General features: G+C 44.9%; 1 protein-coding gene across 1 annotated transcript in view; it reads right to left on the reverse strand.

Moving 5' to 3' along the window:
- The window catches only part of ADCY1 (adenylate cyclase 1), a gene marked incomplete at its 5' end in the record, with an annotated part of 147,218 nt that overhangs the window by 70,864 nt on the left and 50,786 nt on the right, over positions 1-25,568 (reverse strand). The window contains 3 exons of the mRNA XM_081286805.1: positions 1,382-1,523; positions 2,780-2,938; positions 11,985-12,112. Coding sequence (XP_081142931.1) covers positions 1,382-1,523; positions 2,780-2,938; positions 11,985-12,112 — 429 coding nt within the window. The remainder of the gene's footprint in view (positions 1-1,381; positions 1,524-2,779; positions 2,939-11,984; positions 12,113-25,568) is intronic.

A 25,568-nucleotide genomic window follows, 5' to 3' on the forward strand; every position in this document is an offset into this window, starting at 1 on the left:
GCCAAGGTCAAAGGAAGCCACCTAGGACACAGCTTTGCACTGGCGTTCACAAAAAAGGATCATCCCCAGGAGATCCAGCCATACAAACTGTGTGGAAGCTATATTCCCCAGAATGGTTGTTATGATTTAGATTTTGAATGTCCCCCCAAAAGCTCATGTGCTGAAAGCATGATCCCCAATGCAGCAAGGTTCAGAGGTGGGGCTTTCAGGCAGTGGTTGGATCCTCAATTGGAACCTCATCAGTGGCTTAATCCATTTAATGAATTACTAATTAGAATGGCCTGGCACAGTGGCACACACCTGTAATCCCATTGGCTCAAGAGGCTAAGGCAGGAGGATCACAAGTTCAAAGCCAGCCTCAACAACTTAGCAAGGCCCTAAGCAACTCAGTGAGACCCTGGCTCTAACTTAAAAATACAAAAAAGGGCTGTGGCTCCCTGGTTAAGTATACCTGGGTTCAACCCGGCCACCCCCCTACCCAAAAATAAAACTAATAATAATTTGAATGGATTCCTGGGCACTGCTGTCAGCAGATGGGTGTGGCTAGAGGAGGTAGGCCACTGGAGGCTAATCCTGGAGACTATATCTTGTCTCTGGTTCTTCTCTGTCTCTCTCTGTCTCTGCTTCCTGGATGCAGTAAGTTGAGAAGCTTTCCCCTCCACACCCTTCTGCCATGAGTTTTCCACAATGCACTCAGCTGATCTTGAACTGAAATTTCTGAAACCATGAGCCAAAATAAAATTTTCTTCCCATACGTTGTTCTTTTCAGGTATTTTGATAACAGGGATAAAAAGGTGCCAAACACAGTGGTGATAAGGGTGATATTCAGTAGAGAACACGGGCAATGAAGCCATACTTTATTTTTTTTTAATTGTTTCTTTAAAACACACACACAGACATGTCCTTATTCCCTCACCTGAGCCCTGAAAGCAGTTCTATCACCCTCAAGCATGACCAGACCACTTTTTTCTGGGTGGAGTGACTGCAAGTGCCTGGTTAGGATGACCATGGTCCCCTTGTATGCAGCACCCCTCAGTTCACAGAGCTCCACCTCACCGGCCTCTTGCAGGGGTCTCATATTCACTTTGCAGAGGAGGCAGTGAAGGTCCAGGGTGGGAAGGGAGGGTGCAGAACTAAGATAACCCCAGATGTCCAACTGGGGATTCTCATCCCCTCTGCTCTCTGACTTGCTCCCCTTGCCCCCCAACAAAGCCCTGGACCCAATGTTAGTGGAGGCACCCCTCTCTTTCTCTCTCAGCAAGTCCATAACCACAGAAGCCATCACAGGAGGAGGAGGTGGGGACAAGCATGTCTTTAAAGTTCTGTCAGACCAGGCCATTTAAGGCCCAAATGGAGGGTGAGAGGGGGTCCAGGTACCTACCTTTCTCCGATGGGATGGCACAATAAAAAAGGTCTCAATGTTATGAGTTTTCAGGAAGCTGTTCCTCTCATGTCCATGGCCTGGCTCTACCTCATAGTCCCCATTCAAGCACGCAAGGGTTGTCTTTGTGATATGAACCTTCCTATGAGAAAAGGACACATGCGCATGGAATTGTGAGCCTTGCCCTCGTGTGGGCCCATGGGTCAGGCTTCCTGGCCCAGGGTAAGCTCCCCCAGGAGCATTCCTGCTCCCTGTGCATGTTCTGCACTGGTAACCTAGGAAGAAAGGAGAGGGAGGCAAGCAAAGAAGGAAGGGACATGCCCAGGAGGACAGAGAAGGGACAGCGGAGGAGGATGAAGGGCCTTCTGAGAAAAACATCAGAAGGCTGCAACCAGGAATGGAGAAGAGGAAATGTTGGGTGAGAGGAGGAAGAGAGAGGAAGAGGAGAAACAGGAGCCACTTCCCAAACTATTAGGACAGCCTCTGGTTAGCCACGTAGGTCAGGGCTGGCTAGCCTGGCCCCACACAATGTGACTTGTCAGAATAGCAGGACACACGGTGGTGCATGGGGCCCAAGGCCTTCATACTGCCCCACATGTCTTCAAGCAAGAGCAGATGAATCCCTCAAAGGAAGCATCACCTCTGCAGAAGATGCAAATCCAACAGACAGATGAAATACTGGCAGCCTCCTCTCCTCCACCATGTGCTCAGGGGACAAGAAGAAAACTCCCTGACCAACTCCACCCTTCACCATGCAATCTTCTGACTTTCCTTCAGAGGAAAGTCTTGATTTCAAAACTGAACTCCCTGACTGGCTGAGGAGGAAATCAGGGAGGCCCCACTAAGGTGGGGGTCAGGCTGAGGGTGGAGGTCCCAAATTTGCCAGAACTCCAAGGCCTGGGTGGTCACCAGTGGCCTTTTCCAGCAGTGGCTGCTTTATGAGCCTCAAAGGATGGGATGGGTAGGAGAGGGAGGAATGGAGAGGAAACTGCCAGTCCCTGGTGGGTGTCTGAGGTCACAGCACTTTTCATGCACATGTTTTAAGAAAATAAAACCAAACAGAGCAAAACAAAGAAGCAATAATAAGCTATAAGGACACCACTTGCATCAGGTGAAGGTCTCCATGCATATCTGGTCTTCTGATCTAATACCACCTTTCTGCAAATGTATACTGGGCCTCAGCTGAATCCCAGGGAGAACAGAAGTGGGCTCAGCAGGAGCCCCCACCACAGGAATGCAGCGACAGGTGTGACCAGGACAAGCCAAGCTCCTGAGGTCCTGATGCTAAAGGTCAAATTAGAACCCACACAGATATCCTCAGGAGCAATGCCCAGAGAGAGGACTCAGGGAGAACACATGGCCACTGTGGGGTCACCTCTTATCAAGTCCCCAACTTACCCAGGCAGGCCAGCAGCCTCCATGACGTTGGCCAGGGTCACATCATTGGACCACACGTCGTACTGCCACTTGCGCAGGCCCAGAACACCACAGAGGACCCTGCCGGTGTGTAGCCCCACACGCATGTTCAGGTCCACCTCAGTAGCCTCAGCCACAGACCTGTAACACAGCATGGAGCATGGGGCTGGGACCACCCGGCTCCTGCCTCAATAGACCACCACAATCTGCTCTGTGAGGTTGTGAGCAATGGGGAAACTAGACTTCGACATTGCTCTACCATCTGGGAAGGGTCAGGATGTGGAGGTCTCCTGTCCTGATCAGTGGATGGCAGTGTTTCTCTGCCTTGCCTGTGAGTCCCAGGTGGGCAGGCAAGGCCATCTCAGCCATCTCACAATGTCCACACCAGCTTGGTAACGTTCCCTCCATGGCTTTCTCCTACCCCTTCCCATCTAGGAACATCCCCAGAGGGAAATGAACCTAGGATCTCAAATCCCTCACAAGTCTTGTCACCAGGCAAGGGGCTCTGGGGACATAAATGAAGGCAAAGAAGGTGCTGAGGGTACTGAGGATCTGGGTAATGCTAGGCCAGCCTGGCCAATTTTGCACACACCATTGCCCGTCCCTGAGCCTCAGTTTCCTTGCATAAAAGCCCAGCTCTGACTACATTGGTTCTGACAATGTCCGAAGTCATCTAAACTCACCCCAGTGTACCCCAGTACATGAGGGAGCAGCCAACCTGCTAACTCATTCTGTTCCACTAAGTGTGAAAATATATTTTTTTAAAAAGTCTCCAGGAAGCATAGCCCACCCCCTTGCCACTGTCAGTGAGGCAGCCCTCACTTTGCCCTCGACCCCGATCCATGCTGTGCCCTGCAGTCCCACTCCAGAGGCCTCTGTACATTTATCAATGATGACATGAAATGAATAGGCTGACCCCACACCACCTGCGATATGTCTGGCTCAACTTCACTCTGACTTCCCTTATTTCCATGCCTGAAGCTTCAGCCATAGTGGAGGGAGCAACTGCCCAGCATGTCTCCAAGGCCTCTTGACCTCCACTCAACCCTGCTGGGCTCATCTTACAAACAGCTCTGCCATCATCATGCATTTGCCTGCAAAAGGGCCTGTCCCCCATAACCACAGCACACAGTGGATCCGATAGCCACTCCAAGACAGCTGCCTGCCTACCTCCACATTGGAGGATGCAAGAGAGTAGAATCGGACATGTTTAAGTCAGGGTCCCAGAAATCCTAGTGCAAGTTCAGCTTCAGTAGCCTCAGAAGTGTTCGTTCCACAGATTTACGAAGAAGTGTTTTGAAAGTGTTTTGAAAGACTATTAAAACATCTTTAATACCTGTTTGGTTTTATACATTTTGAATGTGATTTTCTAAAAAAATTTACCTTTTTTTTTTTTTAGTTGTTTGCCAATCACCAATAAGAGACACTGAAACAAGATCTTGAAGTTAAAACATTTCAAAATTCAGAACAGGAAACGCCTGTGGGAAAACGCAGATGCTGAAACCTGCCAATGGTGTTTCAGAGCACTTGGAGCAATTATACTTGTGTAGTTATGAAAGAGCAAATGACACAGAGACTGCTGGGACTCACATCCATCCCTGTCCCTGGACCTCTTCAAGCACCGCCAACCAGGTCTATGCAGCCTCACACATCTGCCACCCTGCGCCCTCTGCCAATACTCTCTGTCTTTGGCAGATTCCGCCTCCAGTATCTCAATGCTGACACCATCTGGTCTTCAGGAAACTGGACAGCTGCCTCTAAAGAATTCACACATCCAGAGGTGTTCTCACTGCTGCTCCTCTTGGCCCCACAGTTCCTGGAACATCTCAGTTAGATTTGGCTATTTATCCAATAGAACTTCTCATGTAATTTCCAAGGAACCAGAATTCCCCAGTCCTTCTGACTTTATTTGTCCTGTTTTTCTTTCTTATTTATATGCTCGGGTTTGCTTATTTATCTCAAGTTATTTTCTATGCAAGGAAAAAGTCAGACTTTTGCTCAGTCTGTAGCCCTGAACTTAGCCCTCGAGTGCTTGATTCTAACAGGGAAGAAACAAGGAAGCAGCCTATCCCAAGACACGGCGGACCCCCGTCAGCACCATGGCATAAATAAATCCTGGCAGAAAGTAAATGTAATCATGATTTTACTGAAGCTTGAAAATGAAGGGGCAGATGAGGGTGCTTCTGTTCATTTGTTCAACAAACATCTATTGAGCTGACTCCCTTCACCCATTATTCAAAGCACTGTGGCTACAGCTGTGCACACAAGGAAAAAATAAAAAGGAGGTAATGGACACCATAGAGGCCAATTTACTATCATCTAGATGGAAGTTTCCAAGCATACAGGAAGAATGGGCAAATGGTTGTCAAGTCCCTTGTTCAAAGGAATGGCCTCAACTCGGGCTCCTTGCTTCCCCTCCTGGGCCTCAGCTACCCCAACTGCAAAAATGCAAGTTCTCAACCTGAAATATACAGGTTCAGAATCTCCAGATCCCCTAAGGTTTTTGTTTTTGTTTTTGTTTTTGTTTTTGTTTTTAAAGAGAGAGTGAGAGAGGGGAGAGAGAGAGAGAGAGAGAGAGAGAGAGAGAGAGAGAGAGAGAGAGAGAATTTTTAAATATTTATTTTTAGTTCTCGGCGGACACAACATCTTTGTTGGTATGTGGTGCTGAGGATCGAACCCTGGCCGCACGCATGCCAGGCAAGCGTGCTACCGCTTGAGCCACATCCCCAGCCCTCCCCTAAGGTTTTGATGAAAACCTTATGCAAATAGAGACATGAGTGTACCCAAACCATCCTCTACCCTATAGAAAATCCATCCCTAAATGTATTCATGGCTCTGGCTCTGAAAACTAGAATCCAGTAACAACATGAAATAATCCCTAAAGTTACTTTCTGATGAGAAACTGAGAAAAGCTCCCTAGCTCACACACAGAACCCAGCTTGTTAAAAAGGAAGGGGCTGTAGGAGAGAGCCCAGGTGTCTGGAAACAGGCCATAGATGTCCCTTCTAACAGGACCTCAGGGCTCTTGCTCAGTCTGTAGCCCTGAACTTAGCCCTCGAGTGCTTGATTCCAACAGGGAAGAAACAAGGAAGCAGCCTATCCCAAGACACGGCGGGGGCCCAGGATCTGCTGGTGTATGGCATGTGCAAGCTGTCCTCACCTGTTCATGTGAGCACATGCCTTTTCCTACTCACTTAATTCAGAACAGAAAAGAGAAAACAAAACACAAATACCACGAGCAAGGCCATATCTGGATTAAGTCTATTTAAAAAAATGGCACTTAGCATGCTTTGGGATTGCATGGAAGAATAATGAGGTTCCTGTTTCCTTATCGCCTATGCCAACAGAAGCTTCCCCCAGAGATGAACAGGCATGTCCCCATTTTTACAGGTATACAGAATCACGTGCCACAAAGGAAATCCCACAGAAGAGGGGCTCCCTCTCTGATGGTCCAGCTCCCTTTGTCTGGCAGGTGATAAACCAATCCCTACAGTAGCAACTGGAAGCTAATCTATGAGAGCCCACATCATCTCATAACAACTTGGAGATGCAAACATAACTCATTCATTTTACACTGAGGAATATGAGGAATATGAGGAATATGAGGTGTTGCCTCAGGATGGGAACCAGGAATCCATAGGCTCATCTGCTTCCATGGGAATCAGAAGTCTCTGGCCCACTCAGGAAAGGTGGAGCTTTGGGTTGCCTATCAGAGGGGAGGGGCCTCCCATTCCCTGGAAGGTCAGAGGCTGACGAAGGTCCCATGTGCTGCTGTGGCCGGAGTATCATGGGCATCCTGGAGAAACCCATCAAAACAGGAAGCCAAGGACTACCCCTGGAGTCAAAATGCAGGACCCCATCCCATGGCCCAGGCATAGCAGCTGCCAGGATGGTCCTGATACCCTCATCTCTGCTGCCACTGCACCCTTCTCTCAGAGCCAGGATGTCATGGATTTTTATGGATTGGAAAATTGAGGCCCCAAGACAGAAGTGATGTACCCAGGGTTATACAGTACCTCAGAGGCAAGACCAGCCAAGGAATTAAATTCTCTGAACACCTCATCTTTTTTCCTCCTCTTGATGGAATCCACCTGACCCAACAGGGAACACATTTCACTCAAAATAATGAATGAAAATCACACCAATAAAAATTAACACTTTTTTTTAAGAGCATAAGGCACACCCAAATGAGGCCTACAATATTTTAGGGTAAATCTTTCCAGGTGATAGAGGTTGGAGCAGGGAAATCTGAGGACAGGAAATCCTCAGACCCAGCTGCAGCCCAGGAGATTCCAGGGCAATACTTGCCTGGCAGACCCTCTGGTCCTCTGCTCTTGTTTCCAGATGCCACAGCTCTCAGCAAGGTCCGGCTGTCTAAGCCACAAGTGGCTGAGGAGGAAAAGAACTAGCCTCTAATTGAAAGTGAGCATTCCTTATCTATGGTTTTACAGGGAAATGCCAGCTGCAGTGTTGGGTCTGAAGTATTCCCCAGGGGCTTGGTTCCATCCTGTAGTGCTATTGGGAGGTGGTGGAACCTTTAAGTGGTAGGTTCTTACGGAGGGAAGTTGGGTCTTTGGGGACATGTTGTTGAAAAGGAGATTGGGATCCCAGCTCCTTCCTCTCCACTTCCTGGCCCCTGCGAGGTGAGCAGATTTGCTCCACCATATGCTCCCCTCTATGACATTCTGCCTCACCACAGGCCCAGAGTGATGGGCCTAACCCATCATGAGCTAAAACCTTGGAAACCGTGAACCAAAATCAACCTCTTCTCCTATAAGTTGATTTTCTAAGGTAGTTTTGCCACAGCAATAGAAAGCTGACTAATACACCAACTCTGCACTTTGGCGGGCCTCACTGTCCCACTTTGGGGTTCACTCCGGGGCTGTCTATGCTAACAGGCCTTGGACACACAATGTCCTTGACTTCCCAAAAGATCAGTCTGCATTGAACAATAACAAGATGGCAGTTGTGGGTGGCCTGGGTATCAAAGATCAAAAAGGAAAACATGGTAAAATGTTTCTATCTGCTTTTCCCATAGGAATGAACAATCTTCAAGGTAACTTGTTTGACAAGGAAACATTATTGACTCTGCCAGCCTGGTAAGAAGCTAAGACCCAGCATGGCTGCCTGCCTGCCCACACCTGCACCAAGCAGCATCTGTCCTGGATTTTATAATTACTTTATTTCTTTTCCTCTGGCTTTGCCCTGCCCCTTTGGAAATCCACCCTAAAGGTACTTGCATCACAATGAGACTGTTGTGTTCTCAGAAGTACCAGATCCTGGTACAGGTACTGCTAGAGAAGTCATGGCAGAGAGAAAGCTAACAGGGCAGCCTAGAACCCTCAAGGTGGAGAGGAGTGACCTCCCTGCTACCATGCACGAGAGCACCTTCTGGACCAAAGAGTCTGCTTGAAATGCTTCAAGAAGCTTCCAATAGCCAAACCATCCCTTGTTCCTCAAGATTTACTCTGTCTGCTCAGAATTCCCCAAATCTAGAACGGATGTGACTGTGGTGCTCAATGAAGGACATCTCTGCCCTGTAGGACCAGCTCCTCCCCGGACATCCAGCCATGGTGCCTGCCACCCAAAGGCTTTTAAGAAGAAATGAGTCCACAACCAGCTGAATCCAGCTCCTTAAGGCCTGGCCAGTTCCTCTAGCTTGATATAGAAGGAAGCTCCTCTAGCTTGAAATAGCACAGACCTTCTTCTCACAAAGGAGACAGTCAGCAAGACTCTGCCATGAATGTGAGCTTTGGTCACTTGGCTTATTCGTGTGAGTTCTTCTCAAGGAGTGCTTGAATCTCCAAAGTTCCGAATAAAGCACTCCAAGGTCAGAGAAAAACAATCACACAAACATTCCCCTCTATCTGGACATGCCTCTCCTTTTGATAAACATATTCTGTCCTGTGTGTGTTTCTGTGTACAAGACAGGGACACACGCAGCCCAGAGGGACCAACAGGGGAGAGCACCAGATGCTAGGAGTCTCATTCCCTGGAGGTAGGCCCCCTCAGTGCCATGCTGAGAATACACTGATGGTCCCTGGCTCTGTGACAGTCTGGAGGGGAGAACAGACTTGTTTGGGCAGGAGGCCATCTTCTGAGCTCAGTATTTTGGTGGGTGGCCAAAAATTCAGCCCAGACAGGGGCTCCAGGTTTGCTGCTATCCCTCAGGCCCTGTGAATTCAGGAAACTGAAGCAGAGAGCAGCCCTGGGAGGAAGACACCAGCCCAGGGTACACCATTTTCAAGTGGCAAGACCAGAGACATGGAGCCAGAAAGCCAGCAGCTGAAATGCTGAGGGAACAGCAAAGGGGACACAGTTTCAAGGGGCAAAGAGACAAGGAAGCATTTCAAGACAGGTAAGGCTGCAGCTCAGTGCTGGACATAAAACCCAGCAGGTTTCCTGGGCAGCGGCCAGGAAGGGGCACTCCTGCAGAAACTGTTCAGAACCATAATGCAAGTCAAGTAAAAAACAGTAAGGAAAGGAAGGGCAGCACCACCTAAGGCCAGAGCCCCTTGGGAGAGATAGGATGAGGCTCCTATGCACAGAGGAGACCCAAGAGGCTGAAGAGTTCAGTCAAGGCTACCAACTGCAGAGGCATAAGGTGCAACCTCATCAGCCTCCTGGTCAGCACAGGTCAGCTGGAGCACCCAGCTAACTACCTGTATCTGCATGGCCAACACAGGGGCATCATAAATATTTACCAAATGAACAAGATGACCTCTGTCTCCTTACAGCTCCCACCTATAGCTTCCTCATTTTACTCCAAGGAGATCACTTAAAACAAGATCTGACACATCAATAATATACGACATATTATGTGATATAATGCAATATACAACACAAGGCTATGTGCACTGTAGCAATACTTATGGCTCACAGAAAACTCTGCACCACAGCCCCATATTGTTCTTAACCACACCTCTAGATCCTCCCTGACATGTAGCCCCTGTTAATCACTTAAAGCTGAAACTAGCAGCACAGGGTGGATTTACACCTGTGCCAACTTAATGGATCAAGAGCCACCAGCTTTCACCAATCACTTCTTAACCTAAACCCCTCTTTTCCTTCCCTGTGCCTAAAGGAACAGATGAAAGGAACTTAAAGCCCGTGTTAAGATGATTTGCCAGAATACTAGTCTACCATCAGTTTTCCTGCTTTGTCAAATAAATCTTTTTTCTTTGCCCCCCCCAAATCCATTCTCCATTCATTGGGCCCTTTTTTGAGCAGTGAGTAAATAGACTTGTATGTTACATGATGTGACATATAATGCTGTAATGTGATATATTTGATATATGATACACAGTGTGATATGATGTGATACATGACATGATACAATATGATACATGATATGTATGTTAGATGGTATATGATGTGGTATGTATGAAGTGATATAATACAGCATAGGATATATTATATTGTTATGGTTTAGATGTGAGTTGTCCCCCAAAAGCTCATATGTGAGACAATGCAAGAAAGTTTAGAAGTGAAATGATCAGGTTATGAGAGCCTTAACCTAATCAATGTATCAGTGTTAATCTGCTTGAATGGATTACCTGGGTGTAACTGTATATAGGCTGGAGGAGGTGGGTCATTGGGGAATGTGCCTTTGGGATATATATTTTGTCCTTGGTGAAAGGATAAGTCTCTCTCTCCTTCCTAGTGTCCTGTGCTGAGCTCCTCTCCTCTGCCACACCTTTCTACCATGGTGTTCTGCCTCGCCTTGTGCCCAGAGGAATGGAGGCAGCCATCTGTGGACTGAAACCATGATTACCAAAATAAACTTTTCTTCCTCTAAAATTATTCTTGTCAGGTCTTTAAGTCACAGTGGTGAAAAAGCCCACTAAAACCAATATGATGTACGAATATTAGATGATATACGATGTGTTGTATGTGATCTGATATAATAGGGCATATGATATATGACACAATGCAAGATGAAACATATATAACATACATGATATGTTGTGATGGTGTGATGTATGACATGATGTGTCAGGACATAGGTGACAGAGCAAGTGACATGATATGATGTGTGCTATCACAGGTGATATATGATATGCAATGTGATGTTATGACATGTGACTTATGGCTTGGCATCCAGAATAAAAGACAGTCACTGCCTTCTGAGTCTCCTCCAAGTTAGGAGTCCTTCCTTCCTGCCTTCCTTCCTTCCCTAGTTTCAGCCCAGCATTTCTTGCAGCTGGCAGTGTTTTTCCGAGGCAGTGTTTTTCGCATTTTGCTGTGTATTGCACTCAGTTGGGTGCCTTTCCATCTCAGGCCAGAACATGGCCCAGACCAGCTCCTCTGGACTCTTGACATGAGGAAGCCACACTGGAGAACCACTCCCAAGAGGGTCCAGCTTTGCTCACCGTGACTGGCACTTAACGTACCCATGGTGCTGGTTCCTTCATGCCTCCTCCAGCTGCAGTCTGCAAGGGTAGCATTGGGGTATCCCACAGCACAGTGGGGTCTCACAGGGTCTCAGGTGTCACTCAATTGCCACAGCCTCAACTGTGGGAGCACACAGTGTGAAGTGTGTGCTTTCTTTCACTCAGTGGCTAGTTTACTTTATCACATCTTCCCCACACAATTCTTGTGCTTCTTGTGCTATTACTTTCTGCTCCAAGCATGAAACTTCACACCAATCCCTGTTCACCCATCTTGTTGGAATAGACCCACCTCTCCATGCTTTAAGATGTTTGAATTGGGATCTACCCTACATCTATCAGGCCACCTCCACACCTTATCTTGGAGCAATGGAGGCAGCCATCTGTGGACTGAGACAGACTTTGGTAAGCAAAGCCTAACCAAGGCCAGACCTCACAGGTACTATCCCTCCTCAAGGACTAACCTTCCCAGACCCCAGCCCACTCTCCACACAGAGCACTGAGGCAGTCACTTGCCTGGAGGAAGAACCAGCACACAGTGATGGCTGTATTTGGCCACCCTTTCTGAATGGCATATCCAGTCTAATTATAAAGGCCATTTCTTTTTGCATGTCTCCGATATACCTGACAATACACAGGATCCTCTGAACAAAGAAATACATCACAGCAAAATGTAGGAGGTGGTCACTGAAGCCTCACTTCTTTGTTCAGGAGAGAACTCCTGGACCCAGCAACCTCCCACTGCCTCATCAGCCTCTGCAGCCCTGAACAGACCCTTGGGGCAACATGGCACTCACGTGATGGTGTCAATCATGTCGAGCCCCATCTCCACGCAGCAATGGGCATGGTCAGCCTTGGGCTGGGTTAGGCCTGAAACACAGTAGTAGCAGTCCCCAAGAATCTTGATGCGACGACAGTGGTTCTCCTTCAGGGAAGGCAAAGCACATGGTCAGTGACAGCATTGAGAAACACTGATTTCCACATCATCTTTAGATGCTAGCGACCACCAAGCATGTGGACAACTTACCAGTGTGGTCACCACAATGGACAGAATCAAGCTCACACTGATGTTTCCCTTGCTGCCCCTGATACCCTTACCCAGAGACTCTTTCCACTTGGGGTATTCATTTCTCCTACCTCCATTTGGTAAGCAAATCCCCCAAGGTCTAGGTGTAAGGCCACCTCTATGGGGAGTCTGCCACAACACACAATTGGGATAGTCCTCGCCCCGGTCCATCAACACAGAGGGTCATGGGCAGCCCTTCTGGACAACATAAGGTCCCCCAGGAAGGACAGAACATACCCATCCAGGTTTTCCTGCAACTTTCAATAACCCCACCCTAGAGCACACTTCTAGAAGACACTTGCTGTCACTGAATACCCACTCCCTCATTATATGAAGAAGAAGAAAACAGGCTGAGTATCCCCTGTCCAACCAAAAGTGTTTCACATTTTGAAATTTTCAGATTTTGGAATACTTTCAAAGACTTTTAAACTGGCTGAGCATCCCTAATCTGAAAACCTGAAACCCAAAATGCCTCAAAATCCAAAAGTTTTTGAGTATCAAAATGATGCTCAAAGTTTCAGATTGTGGATTTTCAGATTACACATACTCAACCCCAAATGGAACCTCTGTGGGAAATCTGCTCCAACCCATGGCATTTGCACAGCACTCCCCTGACCAACAATATAAAGGGCCATGGGCAGCCCTCCTGGAATGTACAAGATCTCTTAGGAAGGACAGGGGGGTGATAATGGAAATCAAGAAAGTCAGTCAATTACCACTCTATCTGGCCAGTGCTACTCGATAGGTATCAGTTAGGACTATCATGACTGCTATTTTTGTTTTAAGCATTAAACTGCAGTTCTAAAACATCTCCACTTCAGGACCCCTTTATATCTTGAAATAACTGATGTTCCAACAAAAAATTTTGATGTGGGTTATAACTGTTGACATTTACCAATTAGAAGCCACAAGTGAGACCTTTTTAAACACATACGAATTCATTTAAAGGCAACAGCTCATTTTCATGTTAATATAAATAACATTTTTATGAAAAACTATAACACTTCCCCTACATAAAATGCAATAAATGAGAAGTATGCTTAGCTGTCCACTTCTGCGTTTCTCTGACGCCCATTTTCAAAGCAGACAGCTGGACACATCCTTCATGCTGTGTTGTTGCCATAGATGTGCACTGAAGGAAACGAACCCACACAAGTACACTGCTGGGAAAGAAAGGACCTTCCAGACCCTAAGATGGTCTCATAGAACCACAGAGCTCCTCAAACTGTACTTGGAGAACACATTCACAGTTTATATCTAATTTTACCCTTTAGTTTCTTATTAATGAGCTGTCTGCTGTAGGTTTTCACAAATGCTGTGAATTAACAAGTGCCCAGGCTGAGCAGGGAGTCAGCATAACAGCTGCATGTTGAGGGGACTCTACCTCCAGGCCTGTCCATGGTCAGATCTTCCCAGAGATGGGCAAACCACGTCCCGCACTGCTGTCCTGAGCTGCCCCAGGCTTGGTGCTGCAGGGACCTTGAGAAATGATTCCAGCCCCCTGTGAGCATCTGACAAGGGGATGCCACCAGCTGTGCAGATGGCTCCATGCCCACTCCTTCCACACAACAGCATCACAGAAAAGAAACAACTCTGTGGGGCTGGCAAAGGTGTAATCTTTGATTACAATCCCTGCAGGAGTCATATGCACAAGGAGATGCAAACAGCACACTGTGATGAAGAACAAAGACACCCACAGGAATGTGAAGTGTGGCCATTACTACACATCACAGCCAAGGTGTGCATGGGGAGAATCCATCTCTAAACAGGGACCAAGGACAAAGCCATCTAATATTGAATATCCATGTGTACACATTACATATCAAGGGCTTAAGGCTGACCAGGGCCAGGTGTATTCTGGAGAAATTGTGCAGAATGCCTGTCTTAGAACAGCAATACCCACCTGGAACCTGGTCAACATGCACAACATGTGGGTGTGTGATCCTAGCTCATCCAGCATTACAGGCAAGTCTTTGAACTGTCCTGTGCTGTGAAGCCCAGGCCCCTCCTGGCCCCTCCCAGCTTCCTTTCCCCACCAGCCTCTATGACACCTGCCCTGGTAGATACCCCTAGAATGAATACTGGGTACATTATTTTGGTTTATTTTTAATCTCAAATGTCCTGAGTTTTGTGAGCAGACTTAAGAGGTCAAAAGGATGGTTTTAAATGCTTTTGATTTTTAGAATCTTCTCTGCAAATATGAAAAGCCACTGCCGGGAATCACTCACTACAGGAAGCACAGAGGAAAACACTTATGATACTCATATGGTTCTGTGTCCCACGAAGAAGACAGAAGAAGAGGAGCAGGGTGAAAAGGGGCCCTGAGGGGTATGCAGCCTGAGGGACCAAAGCTTCCCCTCCTTCCCAGGCACAGAGAGACAGGACTGAGAGAGAGAGTGCAGGTAGGACAATCTCCGGCTCTGCTTCCCAGATGTGTTCTGAAGAGGTATGGTCTGCTTACAAAGTCTAGACTAGCCATGACCCTGCCTGAGTGGGAGGTCACAGGGAAGGATCCAAGACAGCAGGGCCACCACACAGCAGCAGCATATTCAAACCCTGCCCAGCCCCAGAAGGTCACAGAGCACTGATGGCTAGGGGCCACAAGAGGACTTTAATTCCATACATAAATGATGAAGTTAAAGACCACCATCTTGCAGGTCTAGGAGGGCAGAGTCATAGGCAGGATAATTGCTACTGATTCTAGAGCCCTATGATGTCTGATCCCTGCTGGAGCCAGCCCTAAAACAGTAGAGTGAGTAGGTAAATCCCAGGACCTGGGCTCCCCTGGTGAAGGAGGAGACACATGCATGCCTGAATTAACCTAGTTTTTGTCCTGAAGTGACTGCATTCAAAACCCACACTGACCAAGTCCTATGAACTTTGTACAATTGAGTGTTTGTGAGTGGAAAAACAGAACAGGAAAAGTTAGAAAACTGTATTTCTATGTAGCAACATGTGACAACTCTACATGTGTAGCAACTGGATACATTTAACCTGCTGGGCCCACGGGATTAAAAAGAAATGAACTGCAATATACTCGGTGGCAATCACCAGAAGTTAAGAAGAATCCTTATTTCAACTGCAGTGTTCACAATTCATTCTGCCACAATTGCTTTTATTCAACCCCATGATGAGCCAGCCATCCACTAGACTAAAGCATGGAATACATAAGAGTCAATGAAAGGAAAGAAGGTCTTTGTTTTTTCGGAGCTTCCCACGACAGGGACTGGAATATACAGGGCAGAGGAACTGAAACCTAAGAATTCTGCAGACATCTGTCCATCAACAGGTACCAGGCAAACACAGTCCCCGTGAGGTTTCCCCAGACTCAGGAAGGACTAAGAGGAGTTAGCCTGCCCTGTCATCAGGGAGACTCTCAAAAGAAAATTAAATTAAAAACAGCGATGCCTAAAAAAATCCAAACCAAAATGAAATAAACCTGTTACTATAATATAGACTTAGAGGCCACTTTTGTTAAAAGCACTGACTCTTCACTTGGTCCTCTGATAAAAGGTTGCCATCTCTGCCTTCATTGTGTATCTGTCTCTTTCCACCTTAAACGTTGCATCAGATTTCTGCTCAACTTTGCACGTAGACTTGTTAATCATTTAAGGAGTGTCTGTCTAAAACTGGTAACACAAGGTTGATTAGCCCTAAATTTACCTAACCTCTCTTATCCCCCTTCAAGGTTGAAGGCACTAAGATAAGAGTAACTAAGGCACTTTTAAGATTTGCAGGGAAGTCATAATCAACAAATTGTCACCTGAGAGCTTTTACAACTTCCTATTCCAGATCCCTGGGAGCTTCCTAAAGGTCTCCAGTTATTTCCCTAAAACTTGCAGGCACATCATCCCTCGGTGGGTCTGCCCCTCCATAGATGCAATCACCTCACGATGGAAACAAAGGCTGCCCCCTAAGCAGTCATCTCATGATGAGAACCAGATTGCTCCCTCAAGCACATAACCACTTCTTCTGGATCACACAGAACCAGAACTGAGATCATGATCCACTGCATTAGTTTGAACAAGATGACTTAATTACACATACTTCTTGTGCCCCCATTTTGTTCCTTTTTCTATTTAAACCTAAGTTCATGTCAATGCCCCAAAGACAAGGTACCTATACCCAATAAATTTCTTTCCTACTTCACCATTACTACTTTCACCAGAAGTATGGGGCAAGTGGCTGGACCTGGTTTGCTGGGATTCCTGAAATCAGTCCTCGCCTCTGGCCTAGGATTCTGGCAACTTTACTACCTTGGCAACATGACCACACACAGAAGAATTATTCCAAGGGATGCAAAAACACATTATGCTGTATATCTGGTGGATAGAACCACCAAGAAATGTTAAAATGCACCCAGTGGGCTTATTCTTGATTACAATAATGTTGGCAGTTATTTTGAATCTACTATATACGGAAAGATGAAACAAATAATATTACTGTCTTCATTTGTTTTGTGTTGTTATTACAGAATACCTGAGAATAGGTATCTCCCTGATATTTCCAAGAGAAGCTACATATGGTAGATAGCACCCCTAGCAGAAGAAAGCTAAAGGAGCCAGGAGGCTTCACACATGTACCCAAAAGTTATCTCTGAGGAACATCAGCTGACTCTTCAGAGCAGATAGGAACAAGGTCAGTTTTGACCAGCTGGTCTTAAATGCCTGGCAGGAGAATATAGCCTAAAAGCGCAGCCCTACATGGACATTTAAAAGGAAAAACAATGTTTGAGGATTTTTTTAGTGTAACTTAAAATGTACATTTGTGTCAGCCCTACCAAAAAAGTAAGGAAACCTGGAGACTATAAAGGAAGGGTTCTCATGTGAGAGTCACAATTTGTCCTGAGTTAATCTGAGAATGGGTATTTTTAAAAGAACAGAGATTTTTATTATTTCTTATAGTTCTGGAATCTTGGAAGTCCAAGGTTGAGAGGTCCACATTTGGAGAAGACCTTCACACTCCCCTGGTGGCAGCCAGAAAAGCAGGGAGTGCATGAGAAACCGAGTTGGGGCTGAACTTACTTTTGTAACAACCCACTTAAGGATCCTAGCCCATGTCGTACAAAAATGACACTAATCCATTGGTAAGGGTAGAGCCCTCAGGGCCTCTTGCTAGGGCCCATCTTTCAATACTATTGAATTAGGAATTAACTTTCCAACACAAGAATTTTGGGGTACATATTAGAACCATAGCACTGTCATTAGGATGTTTCAATCATCAAGAAAAAAATACAAACATAAAAATCCAAAGAGTGGAGTTCAATGAATTAGAAATACCAAAATCAAAGGAATGGAGTTAAGTGAATTGGAAATATCAATATAAACTCATAATTTATTTTTCTTTTCTAAAAAAAATAATAAATGAATCTACCTCTGCCCCTGGAAGAGTCCCAGAACCAACGGCAACCCAGATTCTAGGACTGAAACCCCAATTCCCACTGAAGGAAACTAGAGCTTCTGGCACAATGCCAAGTGTGAGTCTGCAGCAGGAACTCCTCACTGTCCCTAAAGATGATGCTCAGAGGCAAATTGCCATGTCAAAAGGAAATAGAAGCCAGCTGGGTCAGGCCAACATGGGAAATTAGAGCCCCAAAAGTAAAAAAGATGGCAATGGATCAGAACATCAGATTTTTCAAAATCCACAAGTTCATAATGAGGCTCCAATTCATTGTTTTTAAAAAGTGATGAATACATTTTAAAAAATGAAGCATTTATTTACTATTTTTGAGTAAAAAATAGCTGATGAGTAAACATTCCTTTTTAAAAAAAATATGAGCTAATAAACGCAGAAGTGATGGAATTAAAAAACACACTCAAATGAAGTATGAAATCCTGCCATTGCTTACAAGGCAGCTGCTGTTAAAGACCAAGAGATGCAACAGTGTATGGAGCCAGGTGAGGGGTGGATCTCACTGGTGAGGCCTGAATCCACCATTCACCTCAACCTGCCAGGAAGAGAAAAACTCTGGCGCCCTCTGCTGGGGAGAAGCAATGGGAGGCTCACAGCCGAGCGTGGAAGGGTACAGACCCAAGAACCTACTCAGTCAAGTCTCTGGGATCTACCAGTTCTAATTCATAGGAGATGATAAGAGACTGGGGGATTTAACATAAAACCACAGAGGATGAGAGGCCAAAAGGGGAGGGAACTGCTGAAGAATGAAAAAGGAAAAGCAAAACAAAACAAAACCCACTGACCTATCCACCAAGGGCAACAGGTGAGGGAGATCAAGGTAGGCCACATCAAAATACACTTCTACTGCATATTTTGAGATGGCTTTTCAGAGGAAATGAAGACACAGGACAGCTTTGAAAAGCTTTCTGTGGGGGACATTTGTTGTCTGCAGCACAAGTAACAGCAGATGTAAAGAGGCCTTCTCTGAAGCCCCGGCCTATCTAGGAAGGCATTTTCACAGGAAGAAGAGATTGGGGTCTGACACATGACCCAGACAATCAGACAGCGCAGACAGTCCTCTGGAGGCTACCTGCACAGGCTACCTGGAGACACTGCCTAAGGAGACCACCTTCCTTCAGGAGCATTTTCCTACCTGACCCTTCCATAACCTATGCTGTCCACACCTCCCAAAGCCTCAAGCCCCTGTTGTTTTTCTCTACCTCAAAATTCTATTCAAACTTCAACTCTATTTCTTATTCTTTGAGTCTTGTACTTGCTGTGTGGCCTCCATGTTTCTGCATGTTAATATATGTCGATGCGTTTCTTCCTGTTATGTCTGTCCATTAGTAGTTTATTTCATGGACTAAAATTATTGAAACTTCAGAGAGAAAAAAGAAAATTCACATTGTTCTATTTCCTGTATTTTCAGAAGCTCTGACAGCTTGGAGTTTTGCAGACTGAGGAGAGACAGGCCTCCCAGGGTTAGCTGATCCCTAGAGTCAGCAAACAGCTCCAGAGAACTCTCCTTTTGTATGCAAACTAACCAAACCCTAATCCACAACCCCAACCCCTTTTATCTAACCTAACTTTCACACACCAAGTCACATTTTCCATTCCCAATGGGCCTCAGGGCCAGGTACCAGACAATTAGAAACCACACCTAGAGCCCAGAGCCCAAGGACATTATTCAAACTAGCCAATCCTAAAATAATGAACTACTTAGCTTGCCTCACCCCTGTATTCCCTGGAGAACAAAATAAAAGGCTCAAAGCCTTGCTGCCCCTTGCTTTTTCCTACCTGCTGGGTGGCCTGGCTTGGCAAAGAATGCCTCTCTTATTTTGGTGACTACAGGGATAAACTTCCTTCAATGACATTGTTCTCTTGGTGTCCTCACTGGGGTCACCCCATCAGTTAACATCCCCACAGGGCAATCAAGACATAAGTCCAACTCATTTGTATCCTAAAGGAACAAACCAGCCACATGAAAAAGGGTAAACTAAATCCAGATGAAGTGTTAGAAATGATGTGGCTGTCCTTGGTTTGGTTGGAGATGACACAGTATGGTGGCACTGGCAGAAGTGTTCTCAGATGGTAGAGCTATACACTGAAGGACTTTAAGGTTACATGAGATTATATCTAGTATTCAGGAGGAGATAGGATAGAGACCAAATAAAACAAGCCATAATGAATATCTGCTGAAGTCACATTATAAAATGACAGGCTCCTAAGAGCAGGGTTGGTGCCTCACTCATTCATGCTACATCCTGATCTTCTAGAAAAATGCACAGCTCATAGTAGGGACTCAGTAGCTGGTTTTAGTTTTTTTGTTTGTTTTGTTTTGCTTTTGTTTTTGTTTTCTTTCAGCACTAGTTGTGGAACCCAGGGGTGCTCTACCACTAAGCTACTTCCTCAACTCTTCTTAAATTTCATTTTGAGACAAGGTCTCACTAACTTGCTCAGAATGAACTTGAACTTGCCACTCTTCTGCCTCAGCTTCCAGAGTAGCTGGGATTACACAAGTACATCACCACACCTGCGGCTCAGTACCTGTTTTCTGAATGAACACACCCCCAATTTTGAACATCTGTCTCCCCTGAAGATGGTCTGAGGGGTAAATGCACCTCCTACACTGCCCTGCAGGACCTCCCTATCTAACTGATCTGCTTCTCACCCAGGCTTTATAAGAGGACAAATAAATGAGGATGATGGAAACACGAGGTTAACAGACTAATTCTATAAAATGAGCCCATGTACTGACTCCTCACATGCTTTCTTTGCTAAAAAGCAATCTGCCTGCAGCTCCACCTGGACCAAGGGGACAGGAAATGTCATATTACTCAACAAACTGAGGCAGCAGGTCAGAAGGCCTGGCAGTCAGTGTAGATAGTGAGACCATGATGTCTGCTTATCACTGGGTTGCTAACAGCTAACCTCCAGGATCAATCACACTTCCCAGCTCAAGGGGTTGCTAACACCTCTAGGACTGCACTTCCCAGCACAAGTGATTACCCCCTGTGCTCCTGCCTCTTCCTGTCAGTAGGCAAGTACACAGAGATAAAAGACAAAGTGGGGGTTCTGAGGTCTTCAAAAGAGCAAGACACTCCCACTTCATGGGCATGCAGCTCTGGGCCACCTTCTCTCTGGACAAGTCTGCTACCTTCTGTTCCTCTCTTCAATAAAACTTGCTTTCTATGCTTGCCTTGGCATTTCTCAGGTGTTTAATCTTCTTGATCTTCTTGGAGGTCAGGACCTGTTCCAAAACAGGTATCCGCCTCACCTCCCCCATTTCCCAATCAGATTCTGCATTCAAATCACAGTTCAGCATTGTTTTTCTTCATATCCACTCCTTTATATCTTTAACATTGTGCCCCATGAAAAGCACCATGTTCTCCGTATTTTCCACTGTCTCTACCCGGAAGTCCAACTCCCAGGAAATACAACACATCCCCCCTCTGGACAGCACTCATGATATTTTATTTCTATACTGGTCATAATGTGTCGAGCATTTTATTCAGCAAATTCCTCGTTTTATACAAAACTCAGAGTCCCCTGTACTGAGCCATAAAGACGGAGACTGCAGCCCTCTTTATTCTACCTCTCAATATGCTCTGTGCTCAATGTGCATGGCAAACCAGTTTGCTACAAGAACACCATCAACAGTGAATACAACTAACCAAGAAAGTCACTTCAGGGTTCTAAGATGGCCAGTTTCTCAGTGGCTCACAGAATTAGGGTGTTGGAGCTGGAGGGGATGTGGAGACCCTTCGGTATTCTCCTCACATTTTTGCAGGCAGAGAAACCGAGGCATGAGAAGTAATGATGATGAGTCTGAGTACTCAGGGCTGCCTGGTGAGTTCTGGTCATTAAATTGAAGCCAATGAAAGGCTTGATGAGGGCAAAGACCAGGACAGGCACTGGTAAGATGAATGTGAACACACTTCCCAACGGACTTGGAGCCTACGGGGACAGCTCTAGCCCCCAGCCCAGCTTCCCAGAGTCCCTTTTGGAAATATCCAGAGGAAACAAAAAATAAATAAATAAATGCAAAACAATAACCTCACTAACATAGGCCATAAAAGTGTCATCTTTCAGCAATTAAAGACTGAACAAAATGACCAGATTGTATCATAAAGCCATATGTGTCTGTCTCGTGATCTATGGTCAGGAGGCCCAATGCCATTTCAGTCTGCAAAAGAATTCCTCAACTCAGCATGATTGCCCTATTTTCTCTTAAAGCAAATTATATGAATGCTAATGATCCTAACTTAAATATTCATTATTTTTGTTCAATAATCCTCTGTGATAGTTCCTCATGGATCAGAAAGTCTCCTGGTATGTCCGTGTTTGGGGACAGCACTGACTTCAGACCCTGAACATTCCTCAGTACTACTCACACCTAGGGAGGACCTCAAAACCCAGTCCAGGGAAAGGAAATACTTCACAGAGTTGTCAACCTTGCTATCCTTCCCAGCCAACCCTTGCACGAATTGCTGCATCAATAAGGGCACCCAGCTATAGCATCTCAAGTCTGAGTCTATCCTCTGACCCGTACCAGGCAACCATCACATTGGAGCTGAGAACTTACAATATGATATGTATGATATGCTCTTATTAATAGGGACAAGGAAAGGACCCCAGGAAGTGTTCTGGGAGTTATAATCAAAACTAAAAAATTCTGTCCTCATCTACAAGAGAACTGGGATCAGGATGAGCCCCAGTTGCCTTGCTGATAAGAGGCCACATTGAAATTGGTTTATCTCTACAGATGGCAGACTCTGAATCAGCTGAAGGGACAAATGTACCTGGTTCAACCTGTTCATGTTCCTGTTAAGAAAACTGACATCCAGAGATAGAACCCTGTCCCTCCACAGGTAGAGGTGAAATAAGGCTGTTATTGTTTAGATGAGGCACACCCCAAAAGCTCTTGTGTGAGACACTCAAGGAAGTTTTTAAAGGTGAAGTGATTGGGTTAGGAAAGCCTTAACCTAATCAGTGGATTGATCCACTTAAATGGATTAACCGGGTGGTAACAGTAGGCAGGTAGGGTGTGGCTGGAGGAGATAAGTCACTGTAGGTGTCTGTAGGTTTGCCTTTGGAGATTGTATTTTGCTCCCGATGAGAAAAGCACTCTTTGCTTCCTGTTGCCATGTTCTGAGCTGCTTTCCTTCTCCATAACCTTCTGCTCACCTAGGGCCCAAAGCAATGGTCTGGCCATCTATGGACTGAGATCTCTGAAACCACAGCATCAAATAAACTTTTCTTCCTCTTAAATTGTTCTTGTCAGGTTTTTGGTCATTGCAGAAGGACAGGTGTTTCTCCATCATTTCAAAGGGGTGTGGACAGTTTTGCAAACATATATGCATATAAGAACCAGTGCAAATCTAACAAGAATCCAATAAATGGGGGAAAGGTCAAAAATATTGTTCCCATCTGTGACTATCAACCATGGCTAAGGAGGTAAATAAACCATCAGCTACTATTAAGACTAAGGCAAATATGTTCTGTGTTTATTTAACTTCCTGCAGGCACCTTCGTAAAGAAAAGGTGTTTGGACTGCAGCTGTGTGTAATTTTCCAAGCCTGCACTTCACAGGGGCCACCCTGCATCTCAATGCCAGGTACTGCAACCCAAAAGGAGCACAGCTGTGAGGAAGCCCATGGGTTCCTCTAAAAAGGACTCATGCAGATTAGGGCAAATCATACTCTTAAAAATTCACAATACCATCAAGAGCACAAAGGAAAAAAAGAGACAACTGATACAGAAAAAGATGACATGAAAGGGGTCGTTTCAATTTTCAGATTCTTAGCAGTTACCTCAACACCGAGAAAAAGTGATCCAATTTAAGCTTCTGAAGATAAAAGCTGTAGGGTTTGAGAAGAAAATGACAGTGGATAGCAGTGACCGGCTATTCACCGAGGAAGAAAATAGATACTGTTCAAAATGAAATACAAAAGGAATCTAAAATTCTTTTTTAAAAGATCATGAATGAGCTACACAGAACAGCCTCAAGAAAACCTAGCACAGGTGGCACTGGTGTCCCTGAAGGAAGAGAGGGAGGGAACATAAAAATGTTTGAAAAAGGATGATTTGGTTTTTGTCTTTTCTAAATTTGATAATGATTCTAAATGTACAGATGCAAGAAGTTCAATGCACTGCAAGCACAGGTATAATGTGAGGAAAACTACACCAAGGCACATCAAAATCAAATTTATTAGAACCAACCATGAAGAGGAACTCTTTTTTTTTTATTGGTTATTCAAAACATTACAAAACTCTTGACATATCATATTTCATACATTCGATTCAAGTGGGTTATGAACTCCCATTTTTACCCCAAATACAGATTGCAGAATCACATCGATTAGAGGAACTCTTAAAAGAGACAGAGAAAAGGGACCAATTTCATACAAAGGAACCAAGAACTGATGGCAGATGGTTCACGGGAAAAGCCTATAAGGGAAGACAACAGAACAACATCCTCAGGGTACTGCAGAAAACAATGCAAAATCAAGCCATCAGCCTAGAGCATGACACCAGTAGAAATAAATTCCAAAAAATGAAGGCCAAAGAAAGAGCTTTCCAAAAGTACAAAAACTGAAAGACTTCATCGCCAGCAGAAGGACAGCTGTTCCTCCATCATTTCAAAGGGGTGTGGACAGTTCTGTAACTGTAAGACAGGTTGAAGGACATTCCCCAGGCAGAAAAAGACAACACAGAGATACACCAATCACATGAATGAAGAGCCAGGGAAATGGAAGCTACAAGAATAGGTAAGATTTTTATCATTTAAATCTTTTCCAAAGAGAACTATCTATGTAAACAGAAATATGAACAAAGTAAAATAACATAAAAATATAATACATTAAAAAGTTTAATGTATGGCAACAATTTCATAAAGGCCAAGAGGGCAGAAACAGAAGTATCAGCTTTTCATATGGTACATAAGCTTCTTGAATAGTAAATAAAAATCACATGATGAAGGACCAGTGTAAGTTGACACACCTACTATAAAACCCCACAGCAATGATGAAAATAACTAAAACAACACTTTCTACTAATAAGCCAACAAAGGTAGTAAGACGGAACCATAAAGCATTCAATAAATCTACAAAAAGGCAATAAAAGCAAAAAGGGAAACAAAGAACATATGGGACAAATCAAAAGTAAACAGCAAGGTGACAGCCTTTGATCCAATGCATCAACAAAGCAGAGATTGTCATTCTGGATAAAAATAAAAGCAAAATCCAACTAGAAACAAACTTCAGAGAAAAAGACACAGAAAGACTAAAAACAAAAGGACAGGAAAATATATAGTTTCTATCAATAATCAAAAGAAAGTTGGAATGACTGTATTTATGTCAGACAAAGTAAACATTATCACCAGAATAAAGAGGATCATTTCTCACTAATAAAAGAGTCGATTTAGCCAAGCACACCTATAATCCCAGCTAAATGGGAGGCTGAGGCAGGAGGATAACAAGTTTGAGGCCACTCTGGGGAACTTAGTGAGACACAGACTCAAATTTAAAAACAGAAAGGACTGGGGACAGCAGGGCATCCCTGGACTCAGTCCCCAGTAACACACCACACACAGACACACACACACACACACACACACGAATTTATCAAGAGGAAATTACAATCCTGTTATTAAATGAAGAATTCAATAACAAAGCCTAAGAATATGTGAAGCAATAGACAACAGAACCAAAGGAAGAACATACAATTATGCTGAAATTTTTGACATATCTCTCACAATAATTGAGAGAATAAATAGCAAGGACAGGTATTTATAGAATATGCTATTAATAAAAGAATTCTCCAAATGCAGAGTACACATTATTTTCAAGCATACATGGGTCATTTACCAAGAAGACTATATTCTTGGCCATAAATTTAAGATAATTCTAATCATAAAAAA

This window comes from Spermophilus citellus (assembly GCF_964194105.1).
Source record: "Spermophilus citellus genome assembly, chromosome: 3".
In the NCBI taxonomy this organism is placed as follows: Eukaryota; Metazoa; Chordata; class Mammalia; order Rodentia; family Sciuridae; genus Spermophilus; species Spermophilus citellus.